Source organism: Petaurus breviceps, unplaced genomic scaffold (assembly GCF_028583685.1).
Source record: "Petaurus breviceps papuanus isolate PSGF00001 unplaced genomic scaffold, PetGlider_PUasm1.0 115, whole genome shotgun sequence".
Taxonomy (NCBI): domain Eukaryota; kingdom Metazoa; phylum Chordata; class Mammalia; order Diprotodontia; family Petauridae; genus Petaurus; species Petaurus breviceps.
Window position 1 is genome coordinate 7,079,080 of NW_027185612.1, and position 18,505 is coordinate 7,097,584.

An 18,505-nucleotide genomic window follows, 5' to 3' on the forward strand; every position below is an offset into this window, starting at 1 on the left:
GGGTGACTAGAAGGATCATGATTCTTTCAACAGAAACAGGGAAATTAAGAGGAAGAATGGGTTTGGGGGGGGTGAAACATAATCAATTTGGTTTTAGACATATTAAATTTGAGACACCTATAGGACATTCAGGTGAAGATAATTCAATAGGCAGTTGGAGATGCCTGCATTTAGCCTGGAGTTTAGAAGACAGAACAAAGACTACATATAAAGATTTGAGAACCATATGAATAGAGCTGACAATTGAATCTAGAGGAGCTGATGGGATCTTCAAGACAGTATATAGATAGAGAAAGGAAGAAAGAAACAAGGTCAGCGCTCTTGGGGATATGAAACACCATACATAGGGGGTAGGACATGAATCCTTCAAAAAGACACTGAGAAGATAGTTGGTTATGCTTGGGCAGGCTGAAGTCAGAGGAAACTCTAGTAGAGGTCTGTTTTAATTCTAACATGCAAATCAGTCATCCAGCCTGGCATAGTGTTGGAAAATATAATTGAATTATGGTGTTCACTTCCTGCTGAGTTTCCTGGGTGCCCAACTGTGAGCCAAGACCTTCTGGCAGGTGATAGAAGAAATAGGGGAGTGTGAGGAAGTTGGGGGCACACATTTTTATCTGGTAAAGAGAATGATTGGCAGCATTTGGGATCTAAATGATATTTTCAAACTTAAAATGGTCAAGAAGTCCAGAGTGCTAGTACAAAGGTAAGTGTGGAATGAGAAGGCCTTTGGGTCCACTTTTTGGAAGGAAAAAAATAGTAACAATGCAGTGTCACACAAATGACTGCACCTCATTCGAGATATTCTCTCCTCCTTGGAAAAAATCTCAGTGGTGTAGTCAACACTGCTGAAACCTTCACAGGTCAACAGGATAAGAACTGAGTCAAGATTCTTGAATTTATCAATAAAGAGACTATTAGGCTATATGGGCCAGCATAATTTCAGGAATTAGGAGGTGATAGTCCTTCTACTCTACCGTGGTCAAACCACATCTGACTTGTGTTCGATTCTGGGTGTCACTGATTAAGAATGTACTGAGAAGCTAGAGAACATCCAGAGAAGAGCAACCATGACAGTGAAAGGCATGGAGCCCATTTCATATGATCGATTGAAGTGGGAATGTTTAGCCTATAGAAGACAAAGCTCATGGGCATCTAAGAGCTATGTTCAAGTATGTGAAGATCTATTCCAGCTTTATGTTCCCTTCTATATCTTCCCAAAAGGATATTTTACAGTTTTCTTTAGCAAACTGCTCCACGGTCTCAAGGTTTACTCACCATGAGAAAGTTATCGTTAATGCCTATCCTGTGTACCTCTATTATTAAATGTCTTTTTTCCCTAAATGTGCTAGTCCTATATTCTCTCATTTCTAATGTATATTCCTCCATCTCTTTCAACTGCTTTTCCATGAATATACACATACATATCTCCCAGTGCTTAGCATAGTGCCTGGCACGTAGTAGGCACTTAATAGTAATCGACTGGCTGACTCTTAATTAGACTTAGAGGTTAGCCAATGTCTCTGCTAGACAAAGAAAACAGAATGGATTTCCATATTTATTGTATAAATCCCATAAACATGGCCTAGTGTGTGCCCACTGCACAAGAAATAGACTACCATCAGAAACTAAAGCATATCAAGAGACAGTGATACATAGTCAGCAGAAGAACATTTTGCTGGTATATTACAGACTTCAAACTGTCCAAGGTTCAAATTTGTTATCAAGTCTTAATGGGAGCCTAGCTTTGTTGAGGTGTCCCCATCTATTTGTGATACTACATTTTGATAAAATGACAAGTGGTAAGTACATCTCTATTCCTGGTGCTTTTTCATTTGTGTTTAAAACACAGGGTGGTTTGTTGGAAAGTTCATAGGTTTAAGAGTCACCAGACCTAAATGTCAGTCTCTGTTCTGCCACTGAATGACTGCAGGCATACCACATACTCCATATCTCAGTTTCTTCATCTAAAGAAGTGTTGACAATTACTTGCTTTCAAAAAAATGTTTAGATGAAATTGGGAAATGAATACAAAATCATTTTGAAAATAAGAAACAAACTATAGCAACAGCAGGATGTTTTTTTGTCATGTTTTTTCAATGATATGAACATCTAGAGACATACTTAATAAAATGTTTTCATATAATATTGGGGGAGTATTGATGTTGTCATTCTATCTGACATAGGAGAAGTAGCCTAGATGACTCCCTGACTTTTCTATGATTAGATCTCTAAAAATAATTCTGTAAAGCTCATTAATTGCCCTTAGACAACATTAACAAAAAAATTACAAATGAATAGCATCTTTTATATGTACAAGGTAAATTATAATAAACATATCTTGTGCAAATTCTTAGCTTTTTTAGTTACTACACAAAATCTCTTTAATTATTTTATAATTTTTGTGAGAAATTTTGAGATGCAAAAGAAGGTATGAAAAAAAGACATGTGCATTTAGTATTTATTTAAGCCTCCCACATCCTTTAAAAACACAGTTTCACTCTGACCTAACCACTTTCTCCCCACAAAGGCTAATTGTAATTTCACAAATCTCATAAAATGTCCATTCTTATGGGATCCTATACTTTCTCTATCAACATATTTATTTTTGTTCAGAACTGTGATTTCATCCATGTAGGGAACTTCTGTAGTAGAAACTCTCTAAAATGATTCATTTTGTAGGTCATTTAAAGGTTAAGTTACTTATCCAGAGTCACATATCTAGTATGTACCAAGCAGGACTTGAACCCAACTCTTTTTACCTCCAAGGACAGCATTCTATACACTCTGCTACAATACTTATACATACATATGTGTCTACACAAAATAAAAATCATATGTTGATTCCAACAACTGATCACTTCAGTGTGGGGGGAAAAATGCAATTGTTTGCTTGAATTGACCTTGAATTTAGCAAGATGAGTCAATTTGCTCAAAACAGAGCTTTTAATTCAGCTTCAGCTTTTAATGTCACATGCAACTTATTGTTGAATGAACAACTGAGTTTGACTTCAGTCAGACATGGATCTTCTATGAGGGCTTATTGGTTTTTAGAGAATTATATAAAACATATCAGAGTGTTATGTATTCTTCTGGCAATTAATACTCCTTTACCTGAAATATATTTCTCACAGGAAACATGCCACAGAAAGAGAGGCAAAACTAAAAAGCTTTTGGAATGCTAAGTAAATGTGTTAAACCTTCTATCAGTGTCAGCCATCTAATATTGTAGGAATATGTACTGCCTGCTTGAGCAAATTGCATTAAAGATAGTCCCATCTTTCATCCTGTAAGGAAAAAAAAAACCTATCAGATCAGAAATATTGGACTGTGTTGAGGAAACTGATGATAAGAAAGCAATATAGGGATGAAAACCCTGCCTCTGAAGCATAATAAAGTCCTTTCCCCCTGCCTCCTTGCAGGAGGCAGGAAAGATGACTTCAACAAAATAACAATTTTCCAGTTGGAATAGTTGAACTAGATGATTTCCAAGCACCATTCCTTCACTTTACATATGAGAAAACTGAGGCCCAGAGAGGTGAGATGACTCGCCCAAAATTACATAGATAGTTAAGAGATCTGGGTTCTAATGCTAGCTTCTATCAATCGACTGATTTCCAATCCAGTTTCCCTGTGACGTGGTGCACAGCTTCAGTAGCAAGCAGCTTCCTGAAAGTCAAAAATTGTGTCAGAAATCTCCAGCCCAGGATGTGTGCAGTGGCCGGGGGTGGGGTGGGGGGCGGGGAGTGGGAGGGACTAGTTGGAGGAGCCTAGTTAAATGGAAAAGTTTGTTGTATAAACCTGTTCTACAGGCAGGCAACAGTTCAGCACCTCGGACAGTTCCTAGAATGTTCGGAGGGGAAATCAACGGGGGAATTTTAACCAAAGCTTGGGGGCTTCATGGTTTGTAGGAGAAAAAAGGTTGGGGGAGTGGGCAAGATGCAAAGAGGAAGATGCTATTCATCTGATGCTTGACGTAGGGCTTGATTTCTAGTTTGACAAAGCTAAGGCAGGCTGGGCTCGCCAGCATTCTTTTTGCAGAGCTTCGATGTCCGTATTGGAGGGAGAAAGAGCTGGAGCTGAATGCAGGTACCAGCCTTTATTTCATTTTCACTCTCTCCCTCCCTCGCCCCCCGCAAGGACGCATTAAGTTAAAGAAATGCTGCTGTAGCAACAGCAGAAAACGCAGAAACCTCAGACCTCTGGAAGGTAACTGCTGAAGCCAGAGATGTCTCTCTGACTCCCCTCAGCAGAGGACAGCTTCTTCCAGCAAGTTTAACAGGGCAAGCCCTAGGATTAGTTAGACTCAAGGCCAGCCCGGGAGTGGTCTCTGCAGCAGAGAACAGAGCTGGACACAAGACTCTGGCTCCCTGACCCTCAACCCCTCGCTTTCCCTGATAATTCAGTCTCTAAAGGGGTTTTCAGACTTTACAACAGGCGAGGTTTCGCTTTCCACACCTGAGGGTTTCTTAAAAGTGGATTGTAGCCAAACCTCTTCCTTTCATCGTCTTCCCTGGCTAGGACTTAATTCACCGACACTCTGCAGAAGCTATGCTGCTGATCAGAGAGTGGCACAGCTGAATTAGCTGCCTCCGGGTTCATAGCCTGGATAACCCTCCCAAACTTCCTACCACAGCTTCCTTCCTCTACACATACACACATACACACACACACACACACACACACACACACACGGGGGCGGGGGGTGTAGAGGGAGAAGGAGGGAGAGAGAGAGAGAGAGAGAGAGAGAGAGAGAGAGAGAGAGAGAGAGCAGAAGACACTGCCTGATCACGAAATGGACTGGCCTTTGAACTTCACCGCCTCCTTTCTCGATCTCCCCTCCTCCCCCTTCCCGCTCAATGGAAGCAGTGGCCCCGAGAACCTTAGCCCCGGTCAGCCCCCACTCTCGATCTTTGGCGTGCTAGTCCTCACCCTCCTGGGTTTACTGGTGGTGGCGACCTTCACTTGGAACTTGTTGGTCCTGGCCACCATCCTCCGCGTGCGCACCTTCCATCGGGTACCCCACAACCTGGTAGCCTCCATGGCCATCTCTGATGTACTGGTGGCAGCCTTGGTCATGCCCCTGAGCTTGGTGCACGAGCTGTCCGGACACCGCTGGAAGCTGGGTAGGCGGCTGTGTCAGCTGTGGATCTCCTGCGACGTGCTGTGCTGCACTGCGAGCATCTGGAACGTGACAGCCATCGCCCTGGACCGATATTGGTCCATCACCCGTCACCTAGAGTACACTCTTCGGATTCGCAAGCACGTCTCCAATGTCATGATCACCTTGACCTGGCTGCTCTCAACAGTCATTTCGCTGGCCCCTCTGCTTTTTGGCTGGGGGGAGACCTACTCCGCGGACAATGAAGAGTGTCAGGTGAGCCGAGAACCATCCTATACCATCTTCTCCACTGTGGGCGCCTTCTACCTTCCCCTCTGCGTGGTGCTCTTTGTTTATTGGAAGATCTATAAAGCTGCCAAGTTCCGCATAGGCTCCAAGAAGACCAACAGCGTCACACCCGTGCCCGAAGCCGTGGAGGTTGGTGGATTAACAACTTACATTTATGTTCTCCCCTCCCCATCTCCCCACCTCAATTTCTCACCACCTATCCCGCAACTTTTAACTTCCCCACCAAAAAAAATTGGAACAAGGAAATCATAGAATTTGGGTCCACTTCTGTATGTCGGATCTTTGAGGGGATCCATGACCATGGCCACGCTTGGGTTCCAGTCTAGCTCTGTCATTAACTCCTGGTGTGACTGTAGCCTGCAAGTTATTTTCTCCTCTTTGGTCGTCAGTTAGTTGCCTTATCTATAAAACAGGACAGTTAAGCTGGACAACCTCCAATACATATAATTGCACATCCTTCTGAAATGTCACAAGCAGCTAGTCACTGACCTGTCCTGACTCTGGGGGTGGGGGCATGATAGTGGTTATTAGGAGATAGGCATACACACAGTATTGTGAGAATTAGTCTGGCTTAGTGGTAGGAGGCAGGAAAGACCTGTATTCAAATTCTACCTTAAACACTAAGCTAAGTGCCCCCTTCCTCAAAAGTCACTATGAATTTCTCTCATCTGTAAAACGATCCATTTCTTCTAACTTTAAACAATGATACAGAGTAGAGAACTATCACCCAGAGAGGTGAGGTGATTTTTCCATGGCCATGCAGGCAGTAAATGTCAGAGCCAAAATTTCAACTCAAGTAATTTACACTACATCAAAGAATTTAGGAGTCCTTTGGGCCAGAGAAGGGAAAAGATGATGGTGCAGTGTTTCACAGGAATGTAATGAAGTTAACTGTTCTACAAACCATAGAGCACTATCTAAATGTGAGATTTAATTATGTTTAAGTGAAAGTAACCTTCTGTACTTGCATCCCTTGGTTTCTATATTATGATTTGCAAGGATTTTTAGTGGTCTTATAGTTTTGAAGTTGTCTCCTAGGTAACCACTATAGTTTTGCACAGTTTCTATTTCCCTGAGCTAATATGAAAGTTATAAACAGTATATTTATGCTAGGTTCAGTACTTGCTTTCTTTCTATTTTCTCTACCTTCAACTTTCCTTTTCTGGTACTCCCCCCCCCCCATTTACAGCACCACCTCCCCACAAGACTATGTCACAGCAGTTGCCCATACTGATTGAGATATAACAGCCACTCAGGAACTGCCATAGCTTTAACACCAAAGTAAGGCCAAAGACTAGAACAAGGAATGCTTGCCTTTGGATTTTTCTCCACAGGCAGAATTTACCAAGGAACTGAAGCTGTCAAAATACCTTCTTGCTGTTTTCTGATGAGGACTTATTTTAATATTTGAGGCCTTTGACTGAGAAAATTTGAAAAATAAGAGAACATGGGGTGACCAGGTAGCACAGTGAGTAAGAGAACCGGCTCCAGTGTCGGGATGACCTGGGATCAAATCCAGGCTCTGATACTTACCACCACACCCAAAAATAACTGGCCATGTAACCTTGAACAAGTTACTTAACCCCAACTGCTTAAAAAAAAAAAAAAGAAAAATAAGAGAACTAAATTCATCGTGGCAATGTTCTTGTTCTCTCCCCTCCCTCTATTTTCTGTTATCAGTAACTAACTCTAATTCAAAGAAGGTGCAAAGTTATGTAGGTTCAGTAGTGTAACTAGACTTTGGAGGAGTGGGATTAAGGGGGAAAAGCAGGTACCTTGCGGAGAATGAGGCAGAGGGGGGAAAGGCCAAGTTCATTTGGTGTCCTAACCCCAGACATATCTGAACAGAATAATATCATGCTGATGGTCAAAGCATGACATTAAATCCATGGTCAGCACACTTGCATGTGGTCTGCTCCATATGAAAGCATGTACTCTGTACATTATACTCCCTGCTTTTTGTCAATGATGACCTGGACACTAAAATGGACCTTCTGCAGCATCACCACTGGGTAATCATGGGAGGCACAAGTAATCATGGTCTTCTCCTTGACCCTGAATATATCTGTTCAAGTGACATTAAATTGAAATAAACATCAATAGCAGTTTTGAAGGGTAAAGTCACAAAAAGCAACATCTAACCTCACGAGGGACATGGAAGAGGACAGTTTCACATATCTTGTCTAGCTAGCTGCTATACCTCAAGTATCTCTAAGTTCCTTTTAAACATCTTCTTATGGAAGGATGATAGTTAATAAACAGAGTATTGAATTTGAGTTGAGATTGGTAGGTTCACTGTAAAGAGATGGCTCTAGATCAAGATCCCATCTTTGACATTTTACTCCCTGTGAAACCTTGAGTTTTCTCATCTGTAAAATGAAGAGATGGTCTAGATGGCCTCGGAGATTTCTTCTAGTTCTAGACCTATAGCAGCTCTGGGAGAGCAGGGACTATGCTACTTGTCTTTGTATTATTCACAATGGTTGACTGATCTGATGAACTACCTACTTGACAATGGCTAAGTCCCCTCCTTTCTAGACCTTAGATTACTTAACTGTAAAAAGAAAGAATTGTGCTAGGTGACCTCCAAAATTCTTCCTGTCCCTAAATCTATGATCAATTGGAAATTTGCTTCAGACTGTGTCACAATTCCCTTCTGTATGCATTTATTAAGTGTCTACTATATGCTAAGCACTAAGGGTATAAAGACAAAAACAGAATCAGTCCTTGACTTCAGGGAACTTACATTCTACATTTTAACCTCTTAGAATGTCTCTTCTCATCTGCACAATGAAGATGATAAATTCTTGTGTAACCTCCCTAACCAGCCCCAGAAACAAAAACCATGAGACACCCTGGCTTGTGTCCCCTTTCTGTGGCCTCTGTGTTAAGCAGAGAGCATCAAGAGTATTTAATAATGTATTGTTGTACCAAACTGAGACTAAATATCTAGGTCTTAGATCCCACCCAAAGAATGTAAGTTCTCTCTTCCTCTCTGTCACTGTCCTTTAACAAAGCACCTCTAAGCATGGGTCCTTAACCTAGGGTCTATCAACCCCCTAAGGGAATCTGTAGATGGATTTCAGGAGGTTCCTGAACCTGAAACTTCTAATATTTTCAGTATTTTTCAGTGCAACTGGCTTCCTGTGTAACCCTATATGTTTTATACACCTAAAAACATTATTGTTAAAAAGGGTCCATATGCTTCATCAGACTGCCAGAAGGGTCCAAGACACATAAATGGTTAAGAACCTCTATCCTAGAAGTCCAACAGAATTTCCTGATCTTAATTATAAAGGCATTCTTTTCAAGGTAAACATGCGGGGAATTATCCAGCTGTTGATCTTTTGCAAGGTACCTGGACAAGCAGAACCTAGGCACAAAAGGGAATGTCCATCTAAAGCTTCTGTTCATAGAATTAAGCTCCTTGAGGCTTCATTTTTGTCTTTATATCCATAGAATTTAGCGCAGTGCCTGACAGAAGAGGCTTAATAAATACTTGTTGATTGATCATTGTAGGTAAAAGAGGTCCTCCACCAACCTCAGATGGTATTCACTGCTCGTCATGCCATGGTGACCTTCCAGACTGATGGAGACACATGGAGGGAAAAGAAAGAGAAGAAGGCAGCTCTCATGGTGGGCATCCTTATTGGGGTGTTTGTGCTTTGCTGGATCCCATTCTTCATCACTGAGCTCATTAGTCCTTTCAGTTCCTGCAACATCCCTCCCATCTGGAAGAGTATTTTCTTGTGGCTTGGCTATTCCAATTCTTTTTTTAATCCTCTAATCTACACATCTTTCAATAAGAACTATAATAGTGCCTTTAAGACCTTTTTTTCTAGGCAGCAATGAGAAAAAGGGGGACAACTGGGAAGAGGGACTGATGGAACTTCTGATACTTCTCCTACCCTCCCATTTAATCACAGAGGACCTCTGATTATTAGAGGTCAAGATTGTCCTGGGTTTCCAACAAATTCCAGAGATCCTTGCCTCCGACCTGTTGCAACTTTTCAATGACACTGGAAACTTGGAAGAATAAAAAAGTCCTCTCCCACATGCAGGGGGATGTGGGGCATGGCATGCTTCACATGAAGTATCCTTTCCTTCCTGAGAGCCATCCTGAGAGGAGTGAGTGAAAATGGCTTACTCGGATAGCTGCCACTTAGAACACAAATTTGTATTTCCATTTGCAAGGTTTTTCTTTAGCTACTTTCCTATGAAGAGGGGAGAAGCCCAAAGAAGTAGATCAATCTTAGAAGCAGGTAGCACCTCAAAGTGATCAGCCCAGTGGAAGCCACTAAATTTACCCAGGAGTTTCTGTGCCTTTTAAGGGCTTACCTATCACTGACAGATTGTATGTTCTATTCTGCATATTTACAAAAAACAAAACAAAGACTCACCTAACTTTTCACAGAAACAAGCTGAATCAAATGATGCCTTTCATTTGAAAGAACTAACATGCTTTAGAAGTTTTTTGATTGTGAAGGAAAACCATTGTCAAGTGTCTCTTGGTAAACTTGTTTGTCTTGAATTTTTGTGAGTGTTTGAATGCAATGCCTTGTATGTTAAGTAACTGCTTCTTTTGGCCACAGATCCTGCTAAACTCAGGCTTCCTTCCTATTTCACTGCTAAAAAAAGGAAGGGGGTTGGATATGATTTCTAAGATTTTGTTACTAAAATGGAAATCAAAAGATGAGCTTTTATAGGTGGGGCATGGTAATAGGCCAACCTAGTTAGTTCAATAATTAGCATTTGGAAGGGATAAATCATGAGTCATTATCATTTATTAAGCACATAGTAAGTGTCAAGAACTAAGCTAGGTCCTCACAAAAGCTTATATTGCAAGAAGGAGAGACAAAAAGTGTAGCAAAATGTTGGCCAGGGAGCAAGACTCTGATCTGGGAAATCACAGGGAGAAGTGAGCAGAGCTAGAGAGCAGTTGATGGACAATTGACACAACACACCCTTTCCAGAACAAGATATTAAAAAGTCTGAAGAGAGAGGCAGGGAGTAGTGTTGTCAGAGTTGTTGGCAAGAAGATAGCCTTGAGACAGACACTCCGTAAATTAGTCTGGACAAAGCTGGATAAAGTGGACTATGTGAATGACAAATATTCTTCAATATTTCTTTCTTGTTGGGGTCAAAGTGCCTGTCATGTGGCTAAACTCCTTCAGAAGTCCGTCTATGTAACTAGTGTTTCTTATTCTTTTCCTCTTTTCTTAACTCTCTGCAGTCTGTAGCCTGTCTTCCAACCTTATCATTTAGCTGTAATCAATGATCTTCAGAGTCATCAATGATCTCTTATTTGCCAAGTCTAATGGACTTTTCTCAATTCTCATCTTTTTTGACCACTCTGCTGCCGTGTCAGTGCTCATCACCCTCTTCTCCCTGATGCTCCTTTCTCTTTAGATTGTCATTGACGCTACCCTACTCCCGGGTTCTTCTACCTGTCAGATCGCTTCTCAGTCTCTTTGGCTGGATCTTCCAGGTCATGCACAGTAACTGTGTGTGTCCCCCAAGGCACTGTCCCAGGCTTTCTTCTCTTCTTCCTCTATACTTTTTGGCTTGATCTTATCAGCTCCCATGGATTCAACTATCATTGTTAAGCTGATGATTCTCAGATCTACTTATTCAGTCTTTAACTCTCCCCTCAACTCCAGTCTCAAATCTCTAATCACTTCTTGGATCTCAAACTGAATGTTCCAGAGATATCTTACACAATATATCCAAAACCAAACCCATTATCTATCCTTCCCAAGCCATCCTCTCTTCTGAATTACTGTTTATGGCACTGCCTCCTACTCTTACAACCTAGGTGTCACTCTCGACTACTGACTCCCTCACTCCTTTACATCAAATTTGTTGTCAAGTCCTGTTGATCCCACCTTAGTAACACCTCCTATATATGTCCCCTTCTGTGTTTTGTAACTGTCACCATCCAAGCACACACCCTTACCTTGTGCCTGAACTATTACAATAGCTTTGTCTCCCTGCCTCAAGTCTTTCTCCACTCCTGTTCATCCTCCACTCAGCTGTAAAACTGACCTTCCTAAAGATAATCAGTGGCTCCCTATTGCTTAGAGAATAAAATTTAAAATCCTTTGTTTGGCTTTGAAATCCCTTCATAACTGCCTTCCTACCTTTTCTGTCTTCTTGTATCTTAGCTCCTCTTTCCCCCATACTCTTCAATACAGAGACACTGGTCATCTTGCTATTTCTCTCAGGACAAACACGCCATCTCCTGACTCCATGTACTTTCACCAGCTGTCTGCAATTTTCTCCCTTCTCATCTCTGCCTCAATTTGTTTGAGTCCCAGCTAAAATCACACCCTCTATGAGAAGCCTTTTCTGCTCTCCCTTATGCTAATGCCTCCCCAAATTGATATCTCCAATTTATCTTGTACAGATCTTATTAGTACATAGTTGTTTTCTGTCTCCCCTATCAGAATGTGAGCTCTTTAGGGACAAAGACTTTTTGCTTTTCTTTTTGTTTCCATGGCTTAGCTTAAGACATGGTAGTTGCTTGTAATGGAAATGCAAATTTAAAGATCTTCCCTGCCCCTAGGCTAAAGTGCACCTGGAGCCTGGGGTGGGAGGCTTGTTTTTCAGTAGATACTTTTTGATTGGCCAGTGGGTCCAGAAGGTTGTTACATTCTCTGAGCCAGGAGCAGGCTATATAAACCCTGATTTGAGGCTTTGCTTTGGGGCTCACTTTGAGAAGTGTTCTGTGATTTGATCAGATGAGACTCTGGGAAGCTGTTGTTGAGAGCCGCCCCCCCACCCCCCACCAGCTTTGAAATGTTGATTTGTGATGTGATGTTGATTTGTGATATGATGTTGAAATGAGATGTTGATTTGATATGGATGTAATGGTTGGACAGTTTAGAAACCTGTCTACTTCATCTGTTTCTCTGTCTTGATAATTCTGTCTGTATACTCTGAAGTTCGGGGTGCTGACCTTTTTCCCCTGAACTAGGTAAACAATATACATTTGACTGATTAAAGTAAACTTGTTAACCCATTTTGAGTTGCTTTCCTTTATCAAAGCAGATCGAAGAACCTGTGTTGGCAGCCACGCTGGGGACACTGAGGTGCTTGCTGCTACAGTGCTTAGTAAATGCTTGCTGCCTTTAGATGTTGTGTACATCTGCACATGTCCTAGGGTGATCATAGTCTGTTTAGGATAAGACACATCTGACAGTGAATAATTCAATGTACCACAGCAGTTATACAAAACACAGATATAAGAACATGAAAAGGAATTTAGGGGGAATAGAGAAAGCACACTGGATTTAAACCCCAACAAACCCATGTGTAGTACTCAATTCTGACACTTATTACCTATGTAATTTTAGGCAAATTTCCTTAGCTCTTTAGTTTCCTCTACTCTGAAATGAAGTGAGATCTCTTAACCTTAGTAAGCTTTAAATCCTATTAGCTTAAGAATCTATATGGCAGGAACTCAATTTTTTTTTTTTGGTATCATGGACCCTTTCTGGTACATGACAGTCTGGGGAAGGCAGGCTCATGAAATCTAAGGACCTTTGCTCAGAATAATGTTTTTAAATGCATGAAATAAAATACGTGGGCTGACAAAAGAAACCACTTGTATTGAAAAACAGATTCACAGGTCCCACTCCTAGAATGACTTTCAAAGCTCTAAAATTCTACAATTTCAGTGGATTACTACACGTGACTTATGATCATGGTCAAATCTATAAAGGAAAGAATTCCCAAGTTATTCTGTTTATAACTAATTGTTTTGTTCTCTTGCTGCTGAAACTTATGCTTGTGTTTAGATTATGTTCACTGTGGCATATGGCAATTCCCTGGGTAAATGGAAGATTTGGGAAAATAGAACTTCTAGGGAAAGTTTTCTGGTTAACCTGTGCAAAATCCTGCTCTAAACCTTACTGAAAATGTAGGTACAAACAAGCTGAGATTCATACCTTAAAGAGACTTTTATGGTTTTATTGTACTATACTTACTTTAATAACAGGTGCCACCATACTGCCCTATGGTTCTCATTATTCTGAACATTAATCTTTGCACCCTTGTCTGAGACAGGACCTAAAACTAAAACTACTTACTTTAGATTAGCCTCTGAGGTATTTCATTGTTTCAATGAATCCCTAATTATTTGCCAACTTCCCCTAAAAGCAGTACATCGAAAAGATGACTATATTTTACTGTAATGCTATAATGAGTTGTGACATACTATAATGTAAATTAGCTAAAAAGATTATGAAATCTCCAGATGCCCTCACTGCCACATAGTAAATACTTCCTTGCCTACCCCCAGCATTGACACATGTAGGAAAGGAAGGAGGAAGGGAATGAGTATTTATATAGTACTTCCTGTGTGACAATCACTGGGTTGAACTTTTTTCAATTTCATTTGATCCCTAAGCCACCAGGTGAGGTAGGTGCTATTATTATCCCCACTTTACAGTTGAGGAAACAGGGGAGAAAAATGGTGTTGCTGTAGTTTACACACTTGTTTACTTCTTTGAAACTAGCAACGGCCTGTATGCATAAGCTAGTTTAACTCATTTTCTCATCTGTGAAAGAGGGTATTTGTACTCAGTGGCCTCTGAAGTCCTCTCAGTCTATGACCCTGTGATCCCTTAGTGGTAGCCAGGTTAGGTTTCATCCCTGGTCCTCTGGGCCCATCACTGGTTCTTCAGTCACTCAAGAGTGTGACTTCCTCTTCATGATCTGTTCATTTATATCCACTGCAGTTTTCTCTCTCATATTGCTCATGCTTATTTCCCTCTTATTTCAGTTCATACAGATTTGACCTGGGGTAACATCTTTAATTCTGGGTCCCACATTTTAGCTATAACATGTAAGGACACTCTACAACTCATGAAGTAGATACCCCAGAAAAGGTTACCCCATGTTTGAGGCACTCAATTTGTCAACATTTACTCAATAGCCATAACTCATGAATGGCTACTGATACATTCACCCAAGTAGGCCAGAGCAAAGGGCATTTAATTAAATGACCTAGCAAGAAAAGTAGCAATAGCCTACACTGTTTCAAAAATACAAGCAATCCTATATATGGCCAAGGTTCTCCTCTTGGCCTCAAAACCATACCCCCTCTCCTGCTGACTTATTCTGGAACCTCTCTCAGTACCTGGGTCTTCCTCACCCTGAAATGTCCCCTGGTATATCACTTTCTATCCTTGAGGGGTTTTTCCTGGAACCTCCATTTTATAGAAGGGACAAAGGTGGTCTGCCTTCATTCTTCAGCTGTTTCTGACTTTCTGAACTTCAAAATTACTCCTCCTCCCTTTTGTTTGTTGCCTTCCCCCAAAAGAATGGAAGCTCATGTCTAACAAGTCAAGTTCCTGGACTATTAATATGTATAGCCTAAAGAGACTTCAGATCACCTTTATATATAGAAAGAGCTGTGGATGGCCAAAATCCAGAGGAAAGGTAACCAGAATGCTGAAAAGATTGAACACCAGGTAGTACAATCCTCAGTTGAGATTAAAGTGGATTTGAGAAGCCTTGGGTAGGGAGCTGAAACATGATAGTTGACTTCAGACTACAAATATTATCATATGGAAGGATCAGATTACTCCTGCTTGGTTCCAGAAGAAAGAACAAGGAAATGATTTGCCAATAGGCAGATTTAGGATTGATAAAAATGTAGCCCTTGTTTAGAACCTCCCTCTAGGTATACTTTTAGGGGACTTCTCCCCCAAAGAATTTGTTCCCCTCCTTATGGATCTGGAGACTTTAGCATCTGATCCCTTCCTCTACTCGGACTACAGTCACACGGCTTACAAGACTCAAAGTATGAAGGGGGCATTATTTAGAAACTAATGAAAGAATTCTCAATAAGACCCTTTTAAGTTGTTCTCACTGTAAAATATTTTTAGAAGTATTTGTACTGTTATGTTTGTGTCTTTTCATTCTTTGTGTTTAGTTCTTTGGGTTCTATTAATAATGCAGATAGGTGGGGAAGTAGATAGAGCACTGGGTTCTGTCCTCAGACACAACTTGCTGTATAACCCTGGGCAAGTCAATTAATCTTTTCTCAGTTTCCTCATCTGTAAAATGAGCTGGAGATGGAAATGGCAAACTGTAAGGCTGGTGAGGTCCGGAGCTAACAGGAGTGCACATGGCCGCCTGGGGAGGGCACACGAGGGGCCAAAGGATGAGCATTACTCATCAAAAATGAGCATTACTGAGGATGCACCATGGGACGGGACGCTGGCGTCCCATCATGGGGTCTCCAAAAGTGCTGAGTTGGTATCATGGGGTGAGGCCCTAGTGTTTCATCACAGGATGGTCACGTGGTGAAGTGTGGCTTGGCTTTCCTCCTCCTCTTCGGGGTGGCGCATGATTGGCTTGCTGTGGCCTGGATGAGAAAAGGGGAGGAGCGGCTAGCAAAGGATATAAGGGATGACACGGAGGGAGGCGGTCAGTTGGTCAGTGATGGTCGGGATAGAAGATGTAACCTGAAGTCCTCAATAAAGAAACGTGTACCTTCCCTGGTTTCTGTGGAGTCATTCTCATGATAGCTGGAGCCGGAGACGTCCAAAGCCTGTTGAGGTGAGTATACCTACCCACACAACGTAGCAGAACGCTACAACTGGGGTTCTCAGCTGCCTAAGGTATTAGTTGGGTGCCCTCTTTGAAGCCTCCACACACTCTGGCAAGTTGGTCACACACCCCAGGACCTCCACCCTAGACCACAATCCAGATCCAAGCAGGTTAAAGCAAGAGCGATTAACCCCTCAGACTGGTTGCTTGGTCCCCCTACACTCTGCAGGCCAGGAGCTCAAGCTGCCACGTTGGGGCAGCTGCTTGGCCATGGCTAGTGGCTTCTCGCCCCAGGGGAAGAGGCCAACATGCTCCCAACTACTGGATCCCAAAATCCACACTGCACTGACCTCTCACTTTGTCCTTCACATCTATGTGTTGATAATTCTGGAAACAGCCATGGCTGCTGGTGATCTGGAGTCCCTCCAGCTGGTGGTTGGTCAGGCCTGCCCTGGGGCTAAAACCTCGGAGTGGGGCTGGACTCCCAGAGCGCTGTGCTGGCCAATTCCTGGCAGCCTGCCCAGCTGTCCTCAGCAGGAGGTTAGCTTCTTTGTGTCATTTTGTGGGTTCTGTAGCTCCAAAGTTTGTTCAGAGACCCTTTTTACATGAATTGGGGGAGGTAGGAGCCAGAGTCCCGCAGAAGTCCTATTTCTACTCTGCCATCTTGACTCCACCCCCCTCCCTTCTCCTCTTAGCCTCCATTTTACATGAAGAGTTAGGGTCAGAGAAAACAAACTAACTTTTTCAAGACTACACATGTAAGAGATACAGCCAGGATTGGAGCTTCAGGGTTAGGGTTAGACTATGGGGAGCTGACGCTCTACTCCTAGAATTCTCCCTGGCTTGCAACAATAATGTCAGGGTACCTGTGGAAATTAGACACATTTTATCTGTTTGGACTCTTGTGAATTGGATTTAAATGAGGCAGTTACACAAAGTTGTCAGCCTCACTCTCTCTTCCAGAGCACTGAAGTCCAGTGGCCCAGAATGCAGTGTATGACCCTGGTGTCTTAAGTTCTGACCAAGTTCTATATACTATACAACATTTACTTCAGTCACCTTCATGACTGTTAGGACAAATTCTTCTCATCCATTTATTCCACTGAAGAAAGTTTTCACGTGCTTGGGGCAAACATTCCCTTAACTCAGGTTTGTCCCAGCATCTGGCCACTGCATATGCTATAACTTCTCAGAGTCATAAGTGAGAGCTGAGTGCCAAATGGACACCAAAGGTGGATAGGCAGGCCTTAAAAAGACTTAGCAAGCCCTCACACTCAGGTGCTAGTCCTGAGTGAACATCCATACATGATAAATTACAAACTACAAATTATTAAACTATCCTTGCTGTAAGTTGCTTTTATTCAATTTTATGGTGCATAAGTACTGCGCTGTGTTCCAATCTTGAAAGCAAATCACTGATGAAGGCCCAAGTTAGGCTTGGTCAGAATGAATCTTATCCCACATCTAATGCAATGGATCAGAGACCAAGAATCTAAACAATCCATTTAATAAAAGTATTCAAATACATCTGGTAAAAGCAGGTTATGAGATGGCTCGTTAAAATTTCAAATAAATAAAAGCAAATTAAAGCCAGTAGCAAGGATATTTGCAGAAGCCTCTGCTAAAATCCTAAAAAAATTTCAATTTTGTACATAGTTTATGTGTAGGCCCAAAGGACCTAAAGTTAACCCATGCCTCCCAGTTCCACTAATAACCTTGCTCACAACACTCTCAAGAAGGACATTCTAGTTTCTCTGGAGAAGCTATTTACAGCTTAAGAACTTCCATCTCTAGAAAGAGAATGTTAAGCACCAGAGGGTTAGCAAACAGCAAGTCAAGTCCCACATTAAGGGAAATGAGTTCTACTAGATCTGTAAAGGGTCACGATAACCATATAGAAGTCATACTGCCAGCTACAGAGGAAAAGATGATGCAAACTAAGTTGTATGATCAAACAATGAGTTTATGAAAAATGTCTCCATTTTCCTACAGCCTCCTTTTACATATCCTTACCCAGAGGCCTAGATAAGAGGTTTCCTAGGGGATAAAGAACTGTCTTACTTTGTACCTACAAACGTTAGCAGGGCTCCTATCTGGTGAGCATGCCCCAATAGACCGAGTAGGTTTGGTTCATCTTAGTTCTCTCTTCATGTGGTTGAGGCTTCCTGGTTGCTCACTCCCCTCTGGGGGCATGATTTTCCTGTTCCAAGTAATTTGTTCCCCTCTCTTAGTTTATGCAGGTTGCTCCTGAAAATCCAGTACAACAGATATATGGTTCAAGAAAAAATTACATAAGTTTAGAAAACAAAGGTTCTTATATGAAAAAGTAGAAAACATGTTCCTTTTGAATCAGAGGATCTAAAGCTTCAATCCCGGCTTTGCCTCTTACTGTATAGTATCTTTAAAATGTTAGTTTATTTCTCTGCCCCTAATTCCTCGTATGTAAAGTGGGGACTAGGAAGAGGAAAGGAGATGGTCTGGATGACAGATATCTAAGGTCCCTTCCAACTCTCAGTCTGTGACAACTGTTACCTC

At 41.8% G+C, this 18,505-nt stretch overlaps 1 protein-coding gene across 1 annotated transcript; it reads left to right on the forward strand.

Annotated features, from left to right (window-relative positions):
* Positions 1-4,795: 4,795 nt before the first annotated feature.
* Positions 4,796-9,262, forward strand: HTR5A (5-hydroxytryptamine receptor 5A). The gene is made up of 2 exons (XM_069085060.1): positions 4,796-5,539; positions 8,930-9,262. The coding sequence occupies exons 1-2, from the start codon at positions 4,796-4,798 to the stop codon at positions 9,260-9,262; spliced, it is 1,077 nt and encodes a 358-aa protein (XP_068941161.1).
* The last annotated feature ends 9,243 nt before the right edge of the window (positions 9,263-18,505 follow it).